Below are 24,718 nucleotides of genomic sequence, written 5' to 3' on the forward strand. Positions count from 1 at the left end.
TTTGTGTAGAATGATGTTTTATTTACAAAAACGCAAAAGTGACATACATACACTTCTGTTTGTGGACAGTACACTTGATTTAATGTTAAATAATGTGTAACAACAACCTCAAATAAATGGGAATTTGTATTTGAGCAGACGCTGAATGATAACATTCTTTGAAATCTCAGTTTGTTCTTTTGGAGGGTACAATATACATCGAAAGTCAGCAAGCACACTCACATTCGTATATTCAGTTTACGTATAGGACTTTAGTAATTGTACGTAGAACTTTGCATAATATTGTAAACTAAATTACAAAATCAGTTACATTGACAATAAACTTGTGCACTAATTTCACCAAACTTTTCTGTGGATTTCGGTCTCTCCCGTTCTCAGTCCTCACCATTAAGAAGAAGAAATTCTCGACGGCCGTTTCAACTTCGGGCAGGCGACGACACGCACGGGTAGTCGCCATTCTTTCCAACGTACGCTCCACAGGAAAGTGGCGGGAAGGTCCTCCGACACGTGTAGCTCCGGACGTGCTCTTACGTTCACTTTTTAAGTCCCAGGTTCTTGAGTGCCTTCAGGTCTAAGTCACCGTAGTAATCTTCACTGCACATTTTATGTAAAATAAAGGTAATATTACTCGAGCGATTTCGAGACACTGCTCGCAGATCCTATTTTTCTTTTTTTTTCCAAAATGAATTCGTTCACAAACCAGGTTTTTAATAATAATTTTAAGAAGTATACAAGTTAGGACAGTGGCCGGAAGAATGAAACAGTAAATGGACAGTGCCCAGAAGAGTGTAAAAGAGTAAATGCCAGAGTAGTTTTCATCCATCAGAGAAGTTCAGTAGCAAAGGATAATTTCGTGTTAGCGGGAGTCTTTTTGTTCTTAGGAGTTGGTGCCGAACATTTCCGTCACCCGAGAAGGCGGATGCCGAATTAAGAAGTCAGTTTAATGCTACGTACCCATTTTCCAGGCGCTGAAATTTTATCGGAGTCTTATTTGTGGGTAAGTGAATGTTGTAAGAAATATGGCATCAAAAGGAGATGGACAAATTTACGAGTTTATAAGGGGAGAGAGAGGACATCTGCGAAACTGTTCGTCGGTTACAAATAGGGGGGTACGCGGTTTTGGATGTCGGGTGTAGTCTTTTTCAAAAGTGTAGTTGCAGGGACAGTGAAGGCTCTACGAGCTTCCGCCTGTGAAACAGTTTCGAAGCGCAGAGAACAGAGAGACCGCTGTGGAGTGTGGCGTACCAGAGTCGGAGTGGCGACGGCGGCTGCGGGGCAGGCGCCGGGTGTGGGGCTGGGGTACGAGTGAGGACAGGGAGCGGCGCGCTTAGGCGGCGTCGGAGGGCCGGCCGGCGACGCCCGGCGCGGGCGGCCTCGGCTTGCCCGCCTTGGGCTGGCCTCCCGCGCGGCTGGACGAGCCGCCGCTGCTGCCGCCGCTGCCGTTGTTCAGGCCCGCCAGCAGCTCGCTCTTGCGGATGCTCTTCAGGTCCAGGTCTCCGTAGTAGTCCTCGCTGTGGGACGCCGTACAGTCGGCTCAAAGCGCATGCATGCACGTGCTCTCCTACCGCGCGGCTCACAATTTATGCTCACACTCGCGACTGTTGTTTTCAATCTCTCGATTACCTTTGGCCGTCATCACACGGGATGTGGAAGCTAACGTGGACTACATCTACATCTACATTTATACTCCGCAAGCCACCCAACGGTGTGTGGCGGAGGTCATTTTACGTGCCACTGTCATTACCTCCCTTTTCTATTCCAGTCGCGTATGGTTCACGGAAAGAACGACTGCCGGAAAGACTCCGTGCGCGCTCGAATCTCTCTAATTTTACATTCGTGATCTCCTCGATAGGTATAAGTAGGGGGAAGCAATATATTCGATACCTCATCCAGAATCGCACCCTCTCGAAACCTGGCGAGCAAGCTACACCGCGATGCAGAGCGCCTGTCTTGCAGTCTGCCACTTGAGTTTGCTATACATCTCCGTAACACTATCACGCTTACCAAATACCCCTGTGATGAAACGCGCCGCTCTTCTTTGGATCTTCTCTATCTCCTCCCTCAACCCGATCTGGTACGGATCCCACACTGATGAGCAATACTCAAGTATAGGTCGAACGAGTATTTTGTAAGCCATCTCCTTTGTTGATGGACTACATTTTCTAAGGACTCTCTCAATGAATCTCAACCTGGTACCCGCCTTACCAACAATTAATTTTATATGATCATTCCACTTCAAATCGTTCCGCACGCATACTCCCAGATATTTTACAGAAGTAACTGCAACCAGAGTTTGTTCCGCTATCATATAATCATACAATAAGGATCCTTCTTTCTATGTATTCGCAGTACATTACATTTGTCTATGTTAAGGTTCAGTTGCCACTCCCTGCACCAAGTGCCTATCCGCTGCAGATCTTCCTGCATTTCGCTACAATTTTCTAATGCTGCAACTTCTCTGTATACTACAGCATCATCCGCGAAAAGCCGCATGGAACTTCCGACACTATCTACTAGGTCATTTACATATATTGTGAAAAGCAATGGTCCCATAACACTCCTCTGTGGCACGCCAGAGGTTACTTTAACGTCTATAGACGTCTCTCCTTTGAGAACAACATGCTGTGTTCTGTTTGCTAAAAACTCTTCAATCCAGCCACGCAGCTCGTCTGATATTCCGTAGGCTCTTACTTTGTTTATTAGGCGACAGTGCGGAACTGTATCGAATGCCTTCCGGAAGTCAAGGAAAATGGCATCTATCTGGGAGCCTGTATCTAATATTTTCTGGGTCTCATGAACAAATAAAGCGAGTTGGGTCTCACACGATCGCTGTTTCCGGAATCCATGTTGGTTCCTACAGAGTAGGGATTCCAGAAATGACATGATACGCGAGCAGAAAACATGTTATAAAATTCTACAACAGATAGATGTCAGAGATATAGGCCTATAGTTTTGCGCATCTGCTCGACGACCCTTCTTGAAGACTGGGACTACCTGTGCTCTTTTCCAGTCATTTGGAACCTTCCGTTCCTCTAGAGACTTGCGGTACACGGCTGTTAGAAGGAAGGAAGTTCTTTCGCGTACTCTGTGTAAAATCGAATTGGTATCCCATCATGTCCAGTGGACTTTCCTCTGTTGAGTGATTCCAGTTGCTTTTCTATTCCTTGGACACTTATTTCGATGTCAGCCATTTTTTCTTTTGTGCGAGGATTTAGAGAAGGAACTGCAGTGCAGTCTTTCTCTGTGAAACAGCTTTGGAAAAAGGTGTTTAGTATTTCAGCTTTACGCGTGTCATTCTCCGTTTCAATGCCATCATCATCCCGGAGTGTCTGGATATGCTGTTTCGAGCCACTTACTGATTTAACGTAAGACCAGAATTTCCTAGGATTTTCTGTCAAGTCGGAGGAGCACGAGTTTTATGACGTCATAACATCGAATTCGAGGCCCGTGAAAAAGGCCGTGGCGCGTACGTCATAGCACGTGACAATGCAGGTCTTACGAGTGCCAGCAGCCGTCTCCGGCGGGGAGCAAAAAACTATTTCAGACGAGTTGACTGCGCGTTTAAAGGCACGCGAGCCCTCGATAACACAACGACAAAGTTAGGACATTCACCTCTTCAATCACATACTGATTTCCCTAGTCCCTGCACGAGGCCAGTGTTCGCGATGTGTAGCGGACGAGTCGACTAGTGTGATGTCACGAGTTCGTTGCGGGGCCTGTGTTTCTCGTGGGCCCCGGTGACATTTCACGCTGTGTAGCATTCACGTGCGTGAACAACACAGTAAGTCCCATCGGATTTTGTCGAAATATCAACCAATAAACTTCTGGATCGGTCTCTACCCAACACGAATGCAGCTCATCAAAGTTAAAGTGGCCTATTTTGCGGTTTTTGTATAAAATCTTGCAAACTATGAAAATGTTCTACTTGAAAGCATCGGCACATCGCAGATGTATAAAAACGCGTCATTTCTGGCAAGATTCGTTATAGCTAAAGGTCGGGAACAAAAAAAATCTCAAGGTGTCTTGCTCGAGCAATTTCTGTGTTCGTCTCCGCAGCTGATGTAGAGACGAACTTGGAACATGTGGAGACTATCAACTTAGAAAAACGAATTTTGATGACACTGTGTCCCGTTCACACGCAGCATAGCTGTCAGTGTGTCGGTTTCTCCATTTCAGAACCTATGTTTCATTTTAAAATTTTGAATATAGCTGCTGTTCAGCAACAGCGAATGAGAATGAATGATCTGAGAAAATCAGCCAATCAGTTGCAGGTATAAGGGTTTATTAAGAGCCCTTGACCATGGTTTCAACGACTGTAAAACTGTCTTCTTCAGAAGTACATGCCGGCCGCGGTGGCCGAGCGGTTCTAGGCTCTTCAGTCCGGAACCGCGCGACTACTACGGTCGCAGGTTCGAATCCTGCCTCGGGTTTGGATGTGTGTGATACCCTTAGGTTGGTTAGGTTTAAGTAGTTCTAAGTTCTAGGGGACTTCTGACCTCAGATGTTGAGTCCCATAGTGCTCAGACCATTTGAACCATTTCGAAGTACATGGACGCGTAAAATCACATATTGGCGACGACACATTTCAGAGAAAAGAAACGTCAAGTTACATGGTATGTGTAACCATCGCATGACAACAGCCACATACGGGTTGTTGCACTGCCTTTAATTCCACGTATATTTTAATGTGAAGACTTTTACGATTGGCCCAGCTCCAATGGGAATGTTTTTTAATGTATTTTATTTGGTTTTACTGGTGGTCACACGTACTATGTTACTTCGCATGAGCTGCTTTGATCTGAAATTTATCGTCGCCAATATGTAATTCTACGTGTCCATGTACTTCTAAAGAAGACAATTTTACAAATATTGAAACCATGGCCAAGTGTTGGTATTAAACCTTTATACCTGCAACTGGTTGGCCGATTTTTTCAAATCATTCACTACGTTCAGTTCCTGGTTGGATGTATTATTTTAACTTGCCTCGAATGTTCTAAACGTGGTTTGCTTTCCCAATATGCGATCAATGATGTTTTGTCAAGGAGGAAATGGAATATTACGGAAGTCAATCTCTTCGTCGCATGCTACTTTATTAAAATTGACTGTCGTTTTCAGGTTTACATTTATCGTCAGATCTAAAAATTACAGCAGCGACGTATAGGCGCTAAGTCAAGAGTCCGTTTGAACCTGGTGAGCGCTTTTAAATCTACTGATGCCTCCGTAGTATTCTTCGAGATATTCTCCGGTAATAAAGTTAACGCAATTACTTGAGGCGTGTCCATTTTCGGAAGCAAGAGATGTGTGTCTTGGTACATAAGATGTAGCCGTAACTGCTGGAGAGTGCTACGTCGCGGACCACAACTGGCGAACACATCCAGTGTGATAAGTTTCTGAGTGTTCACCGACTGCGATGAAAATATCATTTGCATCCACGTCCCATGTGAGGAAGGCTTTACTCAGATACCTTTCAATCGCGAGAGCTGACGCTGCGTTTATCATCGTAACCTGAAGTGTAACATACATCACAGCTAATGTTCGGATATTTTCCGAAGGGAATTTTTCACTGATGCAGGCGGCGCAAATCGCTGGAAAGTGCATAGCAGAGGGAATTTTTTTTTATCGTGGCATTATAATCCGTTCTAATCGCAGACGGAATGTGGGAAGGGTGATAGGTGTGAGAGTTACCACTAATCTAATTTCTGTACAGGTGATATATCTATGGGACTGCAGAATATTCGTAAATTCCGATTTACATACAGGTTCTTACAATTTTATACACTAGTTTTCGTTAGATATTTTCCTTAAGTGTCCGAGCGAGAGTCAATTAAGCCTGTGGCTCTTCGCGTTACCCTTCTTTGGCATACCTCACACTTGCAGATTATTCCACTATAGGTCGCAGAAGAATTATACTAGCAATATCTTTCATGAAAACTGAAATTTGCTACTACCATGCAAGCTGTGTTTCGTATTCCCACATAGTTACTTCCAGGTATATCGCCGGGATTATTTCTTTGGCTAGTGTACTAGCGATTTCCTCCCCAGTCTGAGCTTGTGTTCCGTGTCAAATAAAATCTCGCGTTAAATCCTAATCATCCTTACTTCCTATATATTTTCAGACATGACTAACTACAGTTATGATTCCTCGATCGTATACTCTAAGGTTAACTCATAAATACGTTTCGTGAAATTCACAACTTCACATTTCTCTATACTAAGAGTGATTTGCAAATCTTTCCACCAGGCTGATACGTTTCCGAACTCTGATCAGACTTTACTACAGCTTTTTTAGAGTATAACGCCTTCTCATTGATAACAGCGTCATCTGTGAAAATTTTGTGGGAGAAAGTAACTCTTAAGTCTTTATTACAATATAGCACTAAACAATACTGGCACTCTCACACTACCGGTTCTCTTTATAATAAGGCATCGATTGCGTCTCTGAGTCAACAAATTGGAACATCTTTTACTCTTATCTGAATTCGTCAGAAAATGCAGCGAACCAATTCCGTCTTAGAAGTTTCCGTTATGTACTACGAACGAATTGTATTTCACCACAAATTGTGAGCCGCACGCTAGCGTATTTGTTAGTAGGAACACACATTTACAAATTTAGTTCGAGTGAGAGAATTATTAATAAATCACACATTTTAATGCTAGTATTTGCTTCAAGAGCTGTGAATTCATAGATGTGCAAAGAAAAGACAGCATGCTACTTTATACATTGTTCATCTCATGTTTTTAATGAATGTGTTTAATAGTTTTTGCCCTTTTTGTAGTGAAATATTAGCAGGATATAAAAGTACCATGTTACTTGGTAGGTTTTACTTCTGAAAGTTAACGAAGAAGTGTGATCAGTTTTAGAAAGTGCGAAAGTTACCTTAAAGTGTAATTTAAAAATAGATTGAAGACACAACTATACAAAATACAAACAGAGATGGACAGGTTGCATTATAGTAACATTTTAACACAAAATAGTATAAAAATATAAGAGTTAAAAATTCAACTCAGCAGATTGCAGTAAAATGAATTTTCTTTCCACTTTTTAAGATTGGAATCTTAATACTAGAGTTGTGGAACAATAAAAGTTTTTTGCTAATAAAATTAATAGATGAAATAGGACCTACTTTTTTGTAACGAATATGATCAACAATAACATTCTCATAAAAGTTATCTCATTAGTTAAATAAAGTTTTAATGGGCCCTGAGACCAATAAAAAGGCATTTTTGTTAATTTTTTCTGTTTGTATCCGAAACCGTTGATGATACCTGTCTTCTACTACTTGTATCGTAAAATACAAAAACTTCTTCGGTGTCCAAAGTATATGCCATAATGCGCGGCATAGAAAAAATGTTGTTTCTTGAGGCTAGTTTATCAAGTTCCTAGTTGCTCTAATAACGGTATCCTTGACACAAATAATTAAACTGTTAACTTCTAATAGCTCTAAAAATACATTATTTTAAGGTGTCAGACACGCTTGAAAATTATAGTAATCAGGGCGAAATGGTGTTTTTTCTTAAAAAGAGGTTATATTTGTTGAAGAAAAAAATCTCTTTGGAGGATGCCCTACTGAATTTATTCTACCTCAGCGCAGTTGCTTGAAAGTTGTCAACAGAATTGCGTGCTGCTACTGGCTATGAGGGTGAAACAAGTTTCAGGAAGAATTTCCGTTAGTATACAACAGTAATTTCTGTGGATATGGTTACGATAAGTCAAGCAACAAGTCATTAATTTAGCTACTATTACCGTGGAAATAACAGTTTTGCAGAGTGATGCATAGTCAGAAAAAAGAAAAACTTCACGAGAAGTTCGGCGCTCTTTTTACCATTTGTCTGTTTCACTTGATCTATAAGTTTGCATTTCTTTGCTGTACAAGTTACCGGAATCTTATTAGTCAACATTATTAATAATAATTTCTTAAATTTAAAGACAGAGGCAGTTATCTTTGCTGCTTATAGATTTTTTTTCTCTCCAAAGGAGTCACAAGTTTTGACACTTTCAGTTTACAATTTCCATGTGCCAAATTGTTAATGATTTCTTCAATAATTGAATCCTTTGTCCCACTATATACACTGTCCTCTGCGTGCACTATAATTTTCTTTCTATTTTTCTATAACGTGGCTGACTTTGTACGGTCATGTTAAATGTACCCCATTTTCTTTAATGATGCATATGAAAGTTTCACCTGCTCTCGTAGCTATCAAATGCTTTTGTAGTATTTATTTTTCGTACCAGACACCATTCTGAAACACTAGGCAAATGAACTTCGCAATGTATGGCCTAAGTGCTTACTCCAGAGAATCTTACGGCTGATGCTAGACACCTTCAACATGGATAATCTTTTGATTCACATAATGTAGCATCCACACTGAAGTCCTGTGAAAGTTCTTTCACTACTGCGATCAATTTTAAATTTACTGCGAGTTTTGTAGAAGTCTAAAAACTGTCTAGTTAATCTGGTTGGTGTCATTTTCTTAATACGCACATAGCATTTTAACCTGAATTTTTATATGCGAAAACATATTGGTATACTTTTAATTTCCTTATCTCTGCTTAGTCGGTTTGCTCCTTATTCACTGTAGTTACGGCCTAAAATATTCCTGATTACTCTTCGTTTCCTCTTTCGTCTCTCTTTCTGTTTAAAATAAGTGTTTCGGTCCAGCTTAAATATTTGAACTTAGTAATAATTCGGCTTTTTTTTTACCGAAATGACTCCTTTCAAATACGAAGTATAAAAATATGGCGTTCCGTGCAGAGAGAAGTGTCATTCTGCAAGTACTATGTGCAGAAATACTTCAGCTAAATGACGCGTTTCGTTATCACTTTGCATTCGCCTGTGCTCTTATCCTTGGTAAGTTGTAACAACATGTCGAAATCTGGCAGAGATATATTTATCTTTTACTAAACCTTTTTAGGTTACTCACCATCCGGGAACATCTTCAGGGTCCTCACAGTTGCCCGAGCCGTCGGAGTCTCCGATCTTGAAGACAGTGCCGATGGGACATCCGTACTCACGGGCCACGCCCTCCAAGCAGACGTAGTATTTTCGGCAGTCTTCGGGATGAGCGTGCCTCGAGAAAGATCCCGCGTTCGCAAGTTCTCCTGGCGCCGGGCAGTTGAATCCGTTTGCCACTTCTGCAACACACACATCTCAGTTTCTTACCCTCCCTGCAACAGGCAACGCGTAGCGCGTCATATGCTTCCTGGACTTCATCGACATACTCCTTGCTTCTGTGTCGTTGACACTGGATCAAGTGACAGTCGGTCAAGACACACCATACATATTTTAACTTATTGCCACTCTGAACAAACACAGAGATCAAGAATTTCAGGTCACGTAATCGAACTTGGCTTTCCAAGAATAGGGTTGGGTTGGGTTGTTTTGGGGAAGGAGACCAGACAGCGAGGTCATCGGTCTCTCGGATTAGGGACGGACGGGGAAGGAAGTCGGCCGTGCCCTTTCAGAGGAACCATCCCGGCATTTGCCTGGACCGATTTAGGGAAATCATGGAAAATCTAAATCAGGATGGCCGGACGCGGGATTAAACCGCCGTCCTCCCGAATGCGAGTCCAGTGTGCTAGCCACTGCGCCACCTCGCTCGGTTTTCAAGAATAAAAAGACAATATTTTGATATTATCATCTGAGGTGGAGCTGATGGATGTTGTTATTCTACAGTCTGTGCACGAAAAATGATATCAACAAACTCTGAGGATTTAACGTACCGTCGACGGAGAGGTCATTAGAGATGGAGCCCGGTCTCGGGTTTGGGAAGGATGGGAAACGAAATCGGTCATGTCCTTCCAAAGGAGCCGTACTGGCATTCGCCCTATAAGCGATGTAGGGAAATCACGAAGAATTTGAATCTGGATGGCTAGACGGGGTTTTCAACCGCCGCCCTCGCGACAGAATTTAAACGTTGCCAAGTAGGTGGGTACATGGCTTTCCTCCTTTCAAGATGAGTTAAACTGTGTGGGACGTAAGTTGTCGTGGAACTTTAAAATCATGTTTACTGGCTTCGATAGGCTCTAAACTCCAATTCTCTCCTCTCCCTTCTCCCCAACAACCATTTTTTATGCACGGTTGCCGGAGATCACCGACCTCCAGAAGTCATTCTCAGTGTACTCCTCAATACGTGGCACCTGTGCAGTGGTAACATTATGTTGCAGAATATGCTGACATTTTATTAACATCCACCAGAATACATTAACTCGTACGCCAGGCTGGCAATGCACATAGATGTGTCTAATGGGATTGTAGGAGGAATTTTCGTTCATGAAATGAAACAGATGATCAGTATTATGCTCTGTTGTATGTGTATAGTAGTGAGTTTCACAGAGTCTGTCCCAGTTTACCGAAAAGAAAGGACAAGTCACCGATAAAGAATCTTCCCGTACTCTTCCCGTTTGAAAAATTGTTGCATTTAACACATACGAGTGAAATGTGTTGAGGTGGAGCACGACTGTTAGCTACTACGATGTATTTAACTATTCAGTACTTAAAGCAGAGAGGGGAGATTCAGTGTTCAAATGAAGTTATAACAAGGAAAAAACATTTGAGATACGTAAAGAGTCCAACAGATTTCCTTTCGTTCCTGTTTGTATCCGGTGTCTGCAAAGTGTGAGGTAGCACGACATTTGGTAATGCCGTGGTTAAGAGCTCACTCGAAGCCAGTATGACAAAGTGATAACAATATGGGGAGGCAATATTATAAATAAGTCCTTGAAAACGTGTTACCTCGATCCTCTGCGAACATCTGTTACAAAGTGAGAGTGCTTCATTGTGTGGACCATTATAGCTGAGCGGCGTTCGCAGTGAGTTTGTTGTGAGGTTATGTTAGAATTGCACGGTAGCACTGACCTTCGATCTTGCATTCTGGCACTTGGTCGGCCCACATGCAGACACGCGCATCACGGTCGTATGCGAGTCCCGGTGAGCACTGGTAGCGGCTTGCTTCTCCGTTCCAGCAGTTCCAGAAGACGTCGCATTTGGCCTCGTCGGGGAAGATTCCGTACAGGCGCGGGCAGTGAGGTGCGCTGATTGGTGGTTCTAAGAACATCGATACAAAAGGTGCTCCAGATAAACTTAAAAACTTAGAGCCTGATACGCATAGTATAACAAAATTCAGCAAGTTTTCTTGGCCGTTGTCACTGAAAGTAATGTCTTCTCAGTGACTGGGTCGCGTCATATTCATCTTCAACTTCTTGAGATTCGTCGTTCAGCTGTAATTTTCGTCGAAAGTCTTCTGGTATCCCCAGATGACTGAACACTGAACCGAGTGATCAACCACCTGCGGACGTCTGAAGATTATTGACGAAGATCCCTGGAGAGGGGTTGAAACGCCGAGTTTGGAGAAGAAGTTGAAGAGGAATATGAGGTGGTCCTATCATCCAGGAGAATTTAAGTTCAACATATAGGGAAAATATAATATATAGTCCTGCGTCAATCAGCTTTGTGACTGTCGCAGAATTATACTTCTTTCATTTTAGTCAACAGTCGCGGTCCTCGCACCTTAGTCTATAATGGATATAATTGTTATTCAACGTATAATATTAATTGCGGTATTCAAACGTTTCAGTTTCGTCACATCGAGTCACGTTACTTAAGTGACAATTTTGGTGCTTAAATACGGCGAAAATCTAGGAATTTGCTAGTATGACGTAGCCTGACAATCTAGAAGATTCGATAGGAGAACGAGAAGAATTAAGAAACGTTATCATGGTCGTTTTTTGTGTTGAACTGTCTTACTTTTGCGATTGTCTCAAGCGACAAAACTACTTTTTATTCCTCTAATAGTTCTAAACAATGTAAGAAGTGTCACTGCATTACTCACCGAGTTGCGTGCGCTCGTTACACTCGACGTTGTGGATATAGTCGCAGTTCTCGGTAAGGAACTTCGAGTCGGTAGCGTCGAAAGCCAGTCCGTTGCCGCACGTCTTCAGCTCCGCGACGCCGTTGTCACATTTCCAGTATTTGTCGCACGACCGACTGTGTGGGTAGAATCCGTAGTCGTCCGGACACTTGAAGCTCTCCTGGGCGGTAACTGTAATCATAAGAAGAATGCTGTTACAGACTGCAATCGCAGTCAAGAAAGGGTATTTGTAAAGATTAAGCTTTCTGTTATACGAAGAATGGGCCTCTGTTGCACATTTCTCTATGTGGATGACTAGGAATACTTCAAAACTAGGTGCTTCGTAACCTGGTGGTAGTCGACGAGGTATTAGACGAGGTTTTGTGCATTGAAAGTATGAAGGAGGTAGCAATAGGGTTTAACGCCCCGTCGACGACGGCGCCGTTACTGACAAAGCACAAGCTCGAAATGAAGAAATCGACCAAGGAATCATGCCGCATTTGCCTCACGATATTTAACGAATCCACACAAAAAATAAATCTGGATTTCAGGCGAGGATTTGAACTGTCGGAAGTACTGAGGTGTGACGCTCGTTCCATGATTACATTTCGCTGTCGATTGAAAATGACTGAAGATAGTGTTTTGGTACTAATTTCTTTCTGTTACACGGATTACATGAGGTATTTTATTTTTAAACTTGGAAGCGCCAACTATCTGAATTTAACACCTAATTTAAGAGTGAAAAGTATGGCGCTGTAGCTTCCATAATTTTCAGGAAAATCCTTTCCTGAGTTGAGTTGCTGTTGAAAGGAGCCTTGAGAGTGATGGTGAAAGGCTGATCGGGTGCAGTTGTGGTACTTGTGGCTCATAGGGTCGAAAGGTTTGTTTAGGCGCAAAAATGGAACATTTCTATCGCATACTGTTCAAGATAGGGCTTACTTGAAACTGCTTAAACTTTTCTAGGTGCGATCGGAACAACCGCGACAATGTTGGTGTCTGCTTTAGGAGCGTAAGGAAGTCCCGATCCAACAGTGTTCAAACTAACAGTCACAAGCATTTCATGCCAAGAATCCTATCTCCTACATACCTGTGTCGCAATGATATTCTACCTACATCGAAGTTGTTCACTCCAAATGTTGTTGTGACAATCTGGTTAGGCTTTGCTTCGACTTGATAATTCTCTAATGATCGAAACCGTTAGCACTGAGCATAAAAATAAACAGCTGATGGTCATGTGCAATGAAGTTCCACAATTCTAGCTCCAACATCATTAGGAGCATTGAAGGGTGTTTTAGCCACGTCACACCAGCGTTACAGTCGTAGACTGCTTCGGCAAATTACGCAGAACACCACGAGTGTAGATGTTTAATCTACGCGTTTCAGGAACTTCGTCAGCGGAATCTAAAGCTTTTTCAGTATCAAAAGTTTCAAGATTTGTTACTGTGCGTTACAATTTGGTATATTTGTAAGAGACGATTGCAATACAGCTAGTTTTAATTTCACATTTTCTATGCTTTTTTGAAAATGTTTTGCATATACAAAGCATGTCCTTCTCAGCCACCGATACGGATGTGTCGGAACGAAATTCGTGTTAATGAGCTTTTGACATCATTCTTTCACTGAAAATTATACTTTTTCCGAATGGAATGATCGAAAGGTACAGTTTGCTTCACAGACTCTGAATATGAATTTCGAGTATAGTGGAAATAATCTCTCAGTTTGAAGACTAGGAACCGTGTAAACTGAGAAGTAAAAGCGAATAAATTAAAATGCCACTTGCAGGCAGACGATACATATTCTCGGACCCGAACAACACAGATGCTCAGAGATGTTGCAGCACATTATAAGCGGAGCTGAAGTATCTAGCGTTTTACCACGTTTCTAGTCAGTGATGTTCCTCAAATTTCATTGTAAGCTAATCGCCCTAAGCCAGTTACTTATACCACTAACTGTTGGTCACATAACTTTGTTGATGTAATTAACTTTTGTGATACGGATTTCCTGGCAGATCAAATTTGTATGACGGACGAAGACTCGAACTCGGGACCTTTGCTTTCGCGGATAAGTGCTCTACCATCTGAACTACCCAAGCACGACGAACGACCCTTCCTCACAGCCTTAATTCCGCCAGTAGCTCTTTTCCTACCGTCCAAACTTGGCAGAAGCTCTTCTGCAGACCTTGCAGAACTTTTGTGACGCTTTACTACATTTTATAGTGTAAAGAAGGTATTCGTGTTTTGAAGGTTAATTTGATCAGAGAATACTCTTAATGAAACTCGGTTGCTACTAATCTATGACTGTGAATCCTTCGTGACGTTACCCGATCACTGATTTCTTCCTGAAATGTTATCCTACGTTTTTTCCACGAAAATTTAGCGAAGCAAATCCGTGGTGTAGAACACGAGCGTTGTGGCGGTCGAAGGGAAGGAAGATCTTTATTTCTGAATGCGGTGGTAAAAAAAATAAAAAATAAAAAAAAAATAAAATAAGTTCTAGCGTTATCGCAGGGTCGTGGAAACGCTATAGTCTTCTCCTACGTGCGAATGAACTTTCGTAAACTGTTTAATTTTTTTCTGCGCATCTTAAATGCACATCTCCTTTGGTTGGCTAGTGGTGAGAGACTGGACCCGCATTCTGGAGGATGGAGGTTCAAATCTCCATCGGGCTATTCTTATTTAGGTTTCCACGGTTCCCCTAATTCGCTTACGGGACGATTCCTTTGGAAACGGTGCGGCCGATTTTCCCTCGTCATCCTTTCCCAAACCGAGCTTGTGTTCCACCTATGATGGCCACGTCCTCGGCTGGGCGTTAAATATTTATCTTCTTTCGTTGTCGAGTGAAAGCCCCAAAACAGGAAGTGTGAAACAGCGAGTGAGAAGTTTTATCGATGATTCACTTCTGTAAGAGTTTAGCGATATATCAGTTCTGTGTATGCAACAAAATAAAATAATTTTATTTATTGCGTTTCCATGCTCTCGGAAGCGAAGCAGGAAAGTAGTTGCATGGAAGTTATGCGATTAACAGCTGGGGGCAAACTTTTGTATTTGACGCTTTTTCAGCTGTCACTTTTACAGTTTGTTTTATCAAGCATCTTATCATTTGGCCTGATGAGGACGAGTACACCCTGATTCGAGATCTTTCCCATAGCGAAAAACCTTAGATGGATACCAGGAATCGAACCGACGACCTCTATGTTAGTAGCCAAGAACGCTGGTCACTTGACCACGGAGGCAGTCTGTGTGGAGCCGGCGGCTGCCGGCGAGCGAGAACGAGGGAGTGCGTCTCGTGAAGGGGTTGACCTTCGGCCTAGCCAAGGCCGCCGACTGTTTCCGGTTTCACTCACATTCGTAGCCTTCCACACCCTTTTCCTCGGCGCTATGGTACAGATCTAAAAAAAATCACGAGGAAGCCGGTGCTTATTCGCCTTCTAAACTCTGATACTAACTGGCATAGCGACTAAGTTTCAGGCTATACAAGCAAACGTCCAGGGTTCGACTCTCAGTTAGACGTAGAATATTTTTCGATAATTAATACGCTGGCTTCCAAAAGCGTTAAATCTATGTCAGATAACATGTCGTGGTTTATATTCCACATTATGCTGTAGACTCCATTACAGCTAGCTGTATGAACCGGTTCTAGCCCATAGGAAGGCATAATATCTCCACTAGGACCATGGCTAGTAAAGCAATTTGGTATTCAAATCCACCTTCAGGTTGAGGATAGCAGTGTTCCAACAACACGATCCACAACATGTATTTCTCCTGCTTGTTAGCTCAGTTTTAGATACTGGAAACTTCGAATAAATACAGAGGTTTGGTGACATGACACTCTATTGGAGAAACTGGAGTCGTACTGGGCAAAAACAGATTTAAAAATCTGTATTCTTCCCCTACAACATTTCAAGGAATACTGGGGCTGTTACTGAGACAAGGTGCTGTGTGACAATGTTCCCAAACTTATACACCTGAGACAACACCCGTCTTGAGTGAACTACGATGTCGATGATGGAACGTCAAATCCGAGGGAAACGAAATTGAGAACCCAACAAAAAGCAAAAAGGCACAGCAGCTAGCTAGTATCTGAGATCTATAATTTTCTTCTTGAGTTAAATTTTTAAAAAGCAGCAGCTAGTCATTGTGAAAACGTGGGGCTGCAAGTAACATGTGCTCGCCCATTAGCAGAATAAAAAGAAATTTTTGCACCAGCATCCAACAGTTACTTATCAGTTGCGTAAATTATTTCAGACCTAGTAGAGTGGTGATTAATACAGCTACATCTTTCGCGAGACGTTCCTAATTTGAGAATAAAATTTAGAGGCGTGTATAACTCTTTAGCGTGTACTAAGCGAGTTGACGTAGTGGTTAAGGCACTGGAGTCTCATTCGGAAGGAGAAAGGAGGGGAGACAGGGGTTTAACGTCTCGTCGATGTCGAGGTTATTGGAGACAGAGCAGAGCGCAAGCCCGGAAAGAGAAAGGATAGGGAAGGATATTGGCGTTGTGCTTTCAAAGGAACCATCCCAGCATTTGTCTTAAGCGACTGAGAGAAATCACGGAAAACCTAACTCTGGTCAGCAGGAAGGCGATTTGAGCCGCGGCCCTCCCGCATACGAGTCCTGTGCGTTACCGCTGCATCACCTTGCCTGGTCACTCGGAAAGAGCGGGTATCAAATTCCTGTTCGGCCATCGCGGTGCAGGTTTTCTGTGGTTTCCCTGAATCGAGCAAGGCGATTGGCGGAATGCTTCCTTTTGCAAGGAAACGGCCGATTTGGTTTTCCAAATGGTTCAAAATGGTTCAAATGGCTCTGAGCACTATGGGACTCAACATCTTAGGTCATAAGTCCCTTAGAACCACTTAAACCTAACTAATTTAAGGACATCACACACACCCATGCCCGAGGCAGGATTCGAACCTGCGACCGTAGCAGTCCCGCGGTTCCGGGCTGCAGCGCCAGAACCGCACGGCCACCGCGGCCGGCTAGGTTTTCCATCCCTGGCTTATCCGTTCTCGCGCTCAGCCCCTGATGTTGGCGTCGACAGGACGCTGGACTCAAATCTGCCTTTCTACCTTCTCCCACCAGAAACTGGACAATAGGGTCTAGACTATCATGACGACGAAGTGAATACAAATTTCACGCTTTTGCCTCTTCTCAAGTCTTTACCTGAATCCTCCCAGTTTTGTAGGATATTATTCTTCGAATGAGACACACTCTGTCTCTATCTTCTCATTAAATTTCTTTCTACAGGTGAGAAGCACCTGCCTCTGCGCACATCTGTGGAAGGAAATCAATGGAGCTCAGATTGACCCGTTCAGAGCTAACGGATATATTTGTCTTTCCTCTCGATGCTGTTGGTGGCTGGGGAAGATCACGAAAAGATTGGCAGTAAAGGCTCAGCCCAGCTACGATGATGCTGTTGTAGCCTCAGTCTTAAGACGCTGGTCTGCATAACTCCTGCAACCTAAGTCCATCTGAACCTGTTTATTGTATTCAAGCCATGGTCACACTATTTTTACTCCTTACACTTCCCTCCAGTTCCAAATCCATTATTCTTTGAAGCCTCAGGATGTGTCCTATCACAATATGAATGAGGATTTCACTTCGGCAGACCATTACATGAATGCTTACAGATATGTATAGGATACTGTACACGGAAAGATACGGAGTAAGTCTCTCTCTTCTAACGCCCACATGTCTAAAAATAAATTAATCGAGCTCAGATTGTCCTGTTCGGAGGAAACAGGTGTATCTGCTAATCCTTTTAAAAGAATTACGTGTTGGCAATGGTCGTGAAATGATTATCAGGAAGGCTCAGTCAAGCTGGGACAATATGAATTCACACTCTGGCTCAGTGCACCATGGTTCACTACTCATGTTAAACTATAGGTTCTCCTGTAACTGGCTGGCTAAGTCAGTTCAAAGGCTGGAGGAAGACAACGGCATAGCACCTCCAACAGGATCGTGAATAGTAAAGCATCCCTTTGCCCCATTTTCTCAGAGCATTTCATGAATTCTTACACAGTGGATACCGTGCGCAATTATTTCATTCCGCAGGAGAAAAGATCAGGTCTTTGGAGAGACCAGGTTGACCAGTTCAGAGGTAATGGGAGTATCTACTTTTCCTCTCGGCAGAGCTACCGGCTGGGGAAGGTCGTGATGAGGTTACCAAAAGAGAGACAGTCCAGTTATTCCATGTCTTTCTCGTCTTAACTGGGCCAGACCGGTTTCAGAGCAGAGCAGCACACGACCAGAGATCCACGGCGCGAGCTGAGCTCTGGGATGGCGGCGACAGCCGTTCGCAACCCGGTTTGGAATGCGTGGCCTTGTGCAGGCAGCTCACGCCATTGGTCAAGAACACGCGGCCAACGGCGCTCCTCCTCCGCGATGTGCCTACGTGGCTGCCGCAGTCCATAAGGCAGCCACGCCCCAAACCGCCACGTATCTGCGCTCCGTTCCTTCCATCTACTAAAAGAACCTCGCAGCTCAGGAACTAATGCTTTGCAGTTTTCCCCGAAAACGATCCAAACGTTTTTCTGTCCATGTCAGTCGACATAGCAAATACAATACCGTACCTCATCTGCCGAACCGGGCATTAGACAACACGATCTCAAAGAATTAAAAAAAAAAAAATCATACAGAAACTGAAGACCAACCAAAAGGCCACGCCAAACAGTAAATACGTTATACGTAAGAAAAATGTAAGCTGCAAATTGTGCGCATGTAGCATGGAATACGTTGGACAGATCATAAGAATTGTTAAACAACGACGTGAAGAACACAAGTATTACTTTCCTCCCAAGCAGCCAACTAAGTCCGATATCGCCGAAGACTGAGAGCTAAAACGAAATGCGACGATGGTAGTATCTTGGTGCAGGCACCGAACTTTTGGGACAGTGTAATATGGGAGGCAATCGAGATTACAGTTGCGGATAAATGTATTAACAAGGGCAGAGGCTTTAGTTCGAGTAAAGCGAAGGATACAGCGATAGATTTACTTGAATCACGTCGCAAAACTTACCAGTGCTCCCTCGAATCATAGCTAATGTCTGCTATGCTTTTTTGAGAGAAGGACATCATTGTCTTACGGTATTTTCCTTACAACTTTTTTCACGGTTTGGCATAGCGATTTGGTTGATCTTAAAACAAATTTTTGTGTGACTGTTTCATTCTTTCACTACACTGGTAAACAGTTGCTATGGCGAAGCGAAGAGCGAAGCGTCTCTCCTGCACCATTTGGTTCGAATCTTAACAGCAAGTAGTAGAATCTTCAACATTATAGCTCGACTCTCAGATTGAACTGTAGGTAAATACTGTATTAAGCGCGAAAATTATTCGGTGGTCACGCCGATTTCTTGAGTAGTCTGATAATTTGTCACTCAGTTTACAAGTCCTTTAGCTGCGATCCAGTCCATTGTGACTGCATCCGCGTGTTGTGTAATAGTGGTAGGCCTACAGATGCTGGTGAACACTCCGTAAGTATCTGGTTTGAAGCCCGAAGTGTATGCAGCGTTCATAAGTGAGCGGGCGATGTATATGGATGGGACTAGGGCAGGGCTGTGTCGACATTCATGCCGTCAGAGCGGGTGCAGATCGGTGCTGGTGTAAGGGCTGAATGCACGAACGAAAGCTGCTCTGGGACCACACCCTGTCGAGAAAGCTGCAGGCTTTCACTTTCCGCATTCCCCGCCATGTTTATTCTCCACTTCTACTGTCATTTACACGCCCTAAACGTTTCATAAGCTACTACGCACGAGCATTGTTGGCACGGCACACGTGTCGCAAGACAGCGTACTCACAACGAATACGTACAAACTTGTCGGTACCTTATTATGTCATTGTATTGGGTAACAAATGCAATGCTTACGATTTTGTTTTGAGCAGATGGTAGTTAGTTATATCTTTGAAGCGGCACTCCAAAAATATCAGATTCGCTGTTTAATGGAACGTAAATGTCTGAACATGGTGTAAGGGTATGAAATGGATCGACTATATACGCTCAGATGTGGGTAAAACAAATGGTTGGCTGCGATCTGCAGTCCGTCTATTACACCTCAAAATATGGGAGCTGTATCAGGTAAGACTTGAGGGTGACAACGATCGTATAGAGTGTGTAACAGAAATGTCAGAAAATGTTAACTAACGAAACTCGATAACGGGCGCCGTGCATCTCGCGAGAACCATCTCAGGAAACTTCAAGAACCGTCTATCAGGGCTGGAACTACGAACATCCTTTAGCCTCCTACTTACCTGTAGCGTAGATAACGCACAGATAAAATAAGGCAAGTAACAGCTTACGATTTGGCGTACGAGCAATCATTCTTCAGCGACTGGAACGGACGAGGCTCTAATATATGGTACAATAAAGCACCCTCTGCGACACACTTCACGATGATAGGCAGAGTATAGATGTAGAAAGAAACGCGGTAGGTACGCGGATGGTATGGTGGACGCCTCGTGCTACACTAAGCGGCAATTTGCATCCGTGTCTGTGCATATCCTCTCCTACAAGCAGTTCTTCCTCAGAAATACGTATAGGCTCTTGTCGGAGCGAGCGTAACAATTTCTCACACAGTCTCTGCTCATGCGCGAAAAAGGTGGTGCTTTCTAAATCGTCGAAAGTATGCTGTAAACTCCAGACAGTCAGTCTGAAATAATAGTATTCGCTAAGAAGAAATATTTCCCATAAATAAAATGTAAAAATGAAAAGGCTGTAGATGACAATCTGAAGACTAAAGATAACAGGAGATAAACTGTGTTCTCTGTCACATAGCCCCAACGCTTAGGTCAGATACTAACGCCTATATTGCAGTAAGACTGGCTGACTCGATCGCCCTCGCTCCGCAGCCGGGGCACAGCTTCGAGTAGTTCCAACAACACACGAAATTTCATCACGAAGTGAAACCGGTGTTCGACTTTCTTCCGTGTTGGGCAGGGCAATACTTTCACCGAATCGTTACATGGACCGTTTGTAAAGGTCATCCAGTCACTCCCTCTGATGCAACAAGCTGCCACGGCTCGTGCCCGCCTGTCAAGTGACAAGCACAAAGTGCCGACAAAACGAGCTCTTCTGTCATCGGAAAGAATTCGAGAGAGTCACGTACCAGGCCTGCTGCACCACTGCAGGCAGCTTCTGCGGATCTGCGGAGAATGAACTGGGATAAATCGTCGCTCATATTTGTCTGAACCGGAGCGATTGCGAAAATTAGTCGTTTCTGTAGCGTAGTTCTTGAAGCGTTCGAGTATCATACGCTTAAGTCCTTCAGGTACAGCAATCAGGTTTTTAAAGGCTACAGCTGCTGAATTTTCGGTTCAGAAAGGTGTTAAAACGACATGGTGCTCCGAATTGGTACTACATGGTGTGGCAATTGTCAAACCTGTTGCCGAAGGCACACTTGCTTATACATAACAAAAAAATTAAATGAATGAAGTTCTTTGCACATCAGACAGACAGCTGCTAGGGTGTTGTGCTACCTAGATACGCACTAACAGCGGAGCTGGAAGAGAAACACGACCTGAATTTCTGTGACCCGCATGTGGGAGAAATTTAACAGCGAGAGTTGTTCCAGCGTGTGGGGCAGTGAAGGGACAGATGAGGAACGGCACGCCTTCGCTTGGGTTTCAAATCAAGACAACAGGATTAGCCACTCCCTGTCAAACCAGCGCTACAAAATCAGATTCGCATGCTCTCTAAGCTTAAACTTGAAGGTTGCTATTTGTTATAACGTACGGCAATAATGCAGCTAAGCAGATGTGAAGCCACGACTGTTAGTATATATCTATCTCATAATTGCAAATAGATAACCATAATGGGGCAGCACCAATAACTATTCAATAAAGACGGTCTACAATGATGCCCTATTTTGAGCTTAGTCTGTTTGCTAAGGCAAGCAAGTTAATTTTTCCGTTGCGTGTCACTGGAGACTGTATCTACAACAGACTCTTTCCCTTCATTTCTAAGAAAGAAAGTGAACTATCCTTAGCGGCCCTAAGCCAAAATTTCTGTGTAGAAACGCTCAGTGTGTGCATATGTTGTGTCACCTGCTCCAGTATTCAGTTCTAACACCTGCATCCAGTTGAGACATGGCCAAATACTCACCTGGACAACGAAAAAAGCGATCACATTCTAGTCTTATACAGTAATCTAGAACTTATTTTGCGTCGTGAGAAAAATATCATGGAGTTAGTGTACAGTCCAACAGAAATAAAAATAAACTTACAATTCTAGCCGTAATTGTTTTAGAAAACACTTTTCTGGACCCGCCTCTTACTGATTCTGTTCCAACTTATCCACAAGCAAGCAGTAAGAAGACTTCAACTCACTTATTACACCCAAGCAAACTGCGAACCCTTTGCAGACAACGCCCTCTTTTCTTCAGTCAAAGCAAGAACTGCGTAGTTTTCTAGAAGTCGGGCTTGCTTAGTGTTGTAGTAAGAACACAGTAGAGAGAAAGGCTTCCGGCGACGATTACTGGGTGGACATAAACGTAGTACGTAACTGCCACGATTCGACTTCTCATTTAGAGCTTAACGTAACTGATCTAAAAAAATTCGCTTAGCAGTAGCCAAAGGAAAGGCGTTAGCCTACTGGGTTGAAATGATCTGACGCGGAAGCTGTCGTTTGTCTTATTTAAGTTGCACCGAAGGCTCTCTTTCTCTCATCAGGAGTCGACGGAAGCCTGGGTGTGTTGCAAAACACGCCGCTTTCGTCTCACACTTTCCCCGGACAATAAAGTGTGCTGCCAGTGATCTACATTCCGGCGGACCGTTCCAGCGATACTTTTTCAAACACTTCCACGCCTATTTCTCTGTCACGCTTGCACAAAACGTTCATTTTTATCTCTGGGTGAAAGTAGACACAGTGTTCCACTTCAGTTGTTGGGCTGGAACGGTTTTGGACACTCGTCGAGGGGAGATGGTAATTAAGCTGTTGAGGCTAGCAAGATCGCTGCAGACTGCAGATATTCTCTGCAAATGACGTTTACTCGATCTTACAATGCTGCATCATTGCGTAAATTAAATGGAGATAATCTACTAACATCTTGAAGCACAGAGCATATCAGTTATGTTCAAAATCACGTATTAGAACGAGAGGACTAAGAATCACAGGTATCTTAGGAATTAAAGGCATAGAGAGTAAACACTTTGGAGTAAACATAAAATTTAAATCAATAGTTACTGTGTGCATTTTTTGAAAAGCTACTTTCTGTCCCTCAGAAATGACTTTTATCGGTTTTACTTTCAGTATCCGGGCTCCCATGGTCTCAAAACATTTCCAAGGCAGCCCTTTAAATTTTAGTAAGATACATTAGATACTAGTTAGAAGCTACTTTCGACAGATGGAAGACAACTCTGACACCTGTTGTACTTTGTACTAGAGTAGGCGAGCCACGATATCTGGGAGGTACGGGAAGAGGAGTAGATAAACAGATCTACATTGGCCCATATTACCATCCAGAGATCTGTGGAAGGCCACAAAAATTGTACAGCCGACATTTTTTCCATTTTTTCCATAACAGACTGGCGAATTTGAATAGAACTTGATAGATTTTCGTCCATAGGACGTAGATCAAACGAAATTAGTATTTTCTTGCTAGACAAAGAATGTAGCGACAACACCCGAAATTCTAACGAAATTTTGAAATACAACATCGAAGCTAATAGCTTAAAGGTTTATAAAACGTCCGAGAACTTGTCGCTGTGTCTAGCTGTGTCTGGTAGGGTGATTGGTAGTGTAGGCAGGCCGGAACACGAGAGCGACAGAGACGATCCGCAGGAAGCACTGGTACGTACCCGCGGCGGCGGCGGCGAGCACTAAGACGCACAGGCGGAGCATGCTGATGCTGAGGGCTGGCGGCACACTGGCTTACTAAAGGCTGCGGCGGCGCGCAGCCCGCTTTATACCCCGGCGCGTGACCTACTCTGACGCGCGACACTTTCACACCAATCTTCCGTTCCGGCCGGCGCGTTTTTATCCGAGTAACCTTCGGCGTGGCGGTGGCGGTGCCGACGCTGGGGGAGGCCCAGGTAGCATCCCCCTGTCAGATGGCTCCCGCCAGCGGGACGCGCGCCCTCGCCCGTCTACGTCACCGTCGTCAGGGCCGGGCGCGCTGCTGAACCACTGACGGCGACGGGTTCCGCCGCAGCCGAGCTCAGGAAGGCCGCGAAAACGTGAACGCCCTTGCATTTCCCGTATCTTCGATACGCGCTCATCACGGGAAACTGTGTTATTACCGACGGCACCACTATCTGACCAAATGTATTCGGAACCTGTTAGTGAACATTATTATGAGATGTGTCCACCCTTCTCCTTTATGACGACTTAGAATCTAATTACAATGAAATGAACACCCTTAGCTGCTTACAGACGTTGACATACGTCAACGGGGACAGGTGAAAATGTGTGCCCCGACCGGGACTCGAACCCGGGATCTCCTGCTTACTTGGCAGACGCTCTATCCATCTGAGCCACCGAGGACGCAGATGATAGCGCGACTGCAGGGATTTATCTCTGGTACGCCTCCCGCGAAACCCACATTTTCAACGTATTGTCCCGGACTACATTCGTAGTGCCGTCGCCCATTATACTCTTTACTCGCGGCGCGTTGCCGATTCCCGTAAGAGTTCGGGCACTGTTTGTGCATTCGCACAGAAGAAGAAGATGGTCAAGTGGTCGGTGAGCCTTAACTATATATATACCAAGATGTCCGAAAGAATAGATACCATCCCTGTAGTCGCGCCATCCTCTGTGTACCCGGTGGCTCAGATGGATAGAGCGTCTACCATGTGAGCAGAAGATCCCGTGTTCGAGTCCCGGTCGGGGCACACACTTTCATCTCTCCCCGTTGACGTGTGTCAACGCCTGTAAGCAGCTAAGG

The 24,718-nt window shown here is 43.8% G+C and overlaps 1 protein-coding gene and 1 non-coding gene across 3 annotated transcripts; both read right to left on the reverse strand.

Annotated features, from left to right (window-relative positions):
• Positions 1-23,791, reverse strand: LOC126470223 (protein obstructor-E). 2 transcript variants are annotated; one of them, XM_050097909.1, is made up of 5 exons: positions 23,634-23,791; positions 11,830-12,039; positions 10,857-11,045; positions 8,923-9,133; positions 1-594 (listed from the first exon to the last, which is right to left on the reverse strand). In XM_050097909.1, the coding sequence occupies exons 1-5, from the start codon at positions 23,674-23,676 to the stop codon at positions 534-536; spliced, it is 714 nt and encodes a 237-aa protein (XP_049953866.1). In that variant the 5' UTR covers positions 23,677-23,791; the 3' UTR covers positions 1-533. The 2 variants fall into 2 exon arrangements, with proteins under 2 accessions (XP_049953866.1, XP_049953865.1); XM_050097908.1 differs by having other exon boundaries at positions 1-1,511.
• Positions 23,792-24,244: 453 nt separating this feature from the next.
• Positions 24,245-24,318, reverse strand: Trnat-agu (transfer RNA threonine (anticodon AGU)). The gene has a single exon. It is a non-coding gene; the product is annotated as a tRNA-Thr (tRNA).
• Between the last annotated feature and the right edge of the window lie 400 nt (positions 24,319-24,718).

Source organism: Schistocerca serialis, chromosome 3 (assembly GCF_023864345.2).
Source record: "Schistocerca serialis cubense isolate TAMUIC-IGC-003099 chromosome 3, iqSchSeri2.2, whole genome shotgun sequence".
NCBI classification, from domain to species: domain Eukaryota; kingdom Metazoa; phylum Arthropoda; class Insecta; order Orthoptera; family Acrididae; genus Schistocerca; species Schistocerca serialis.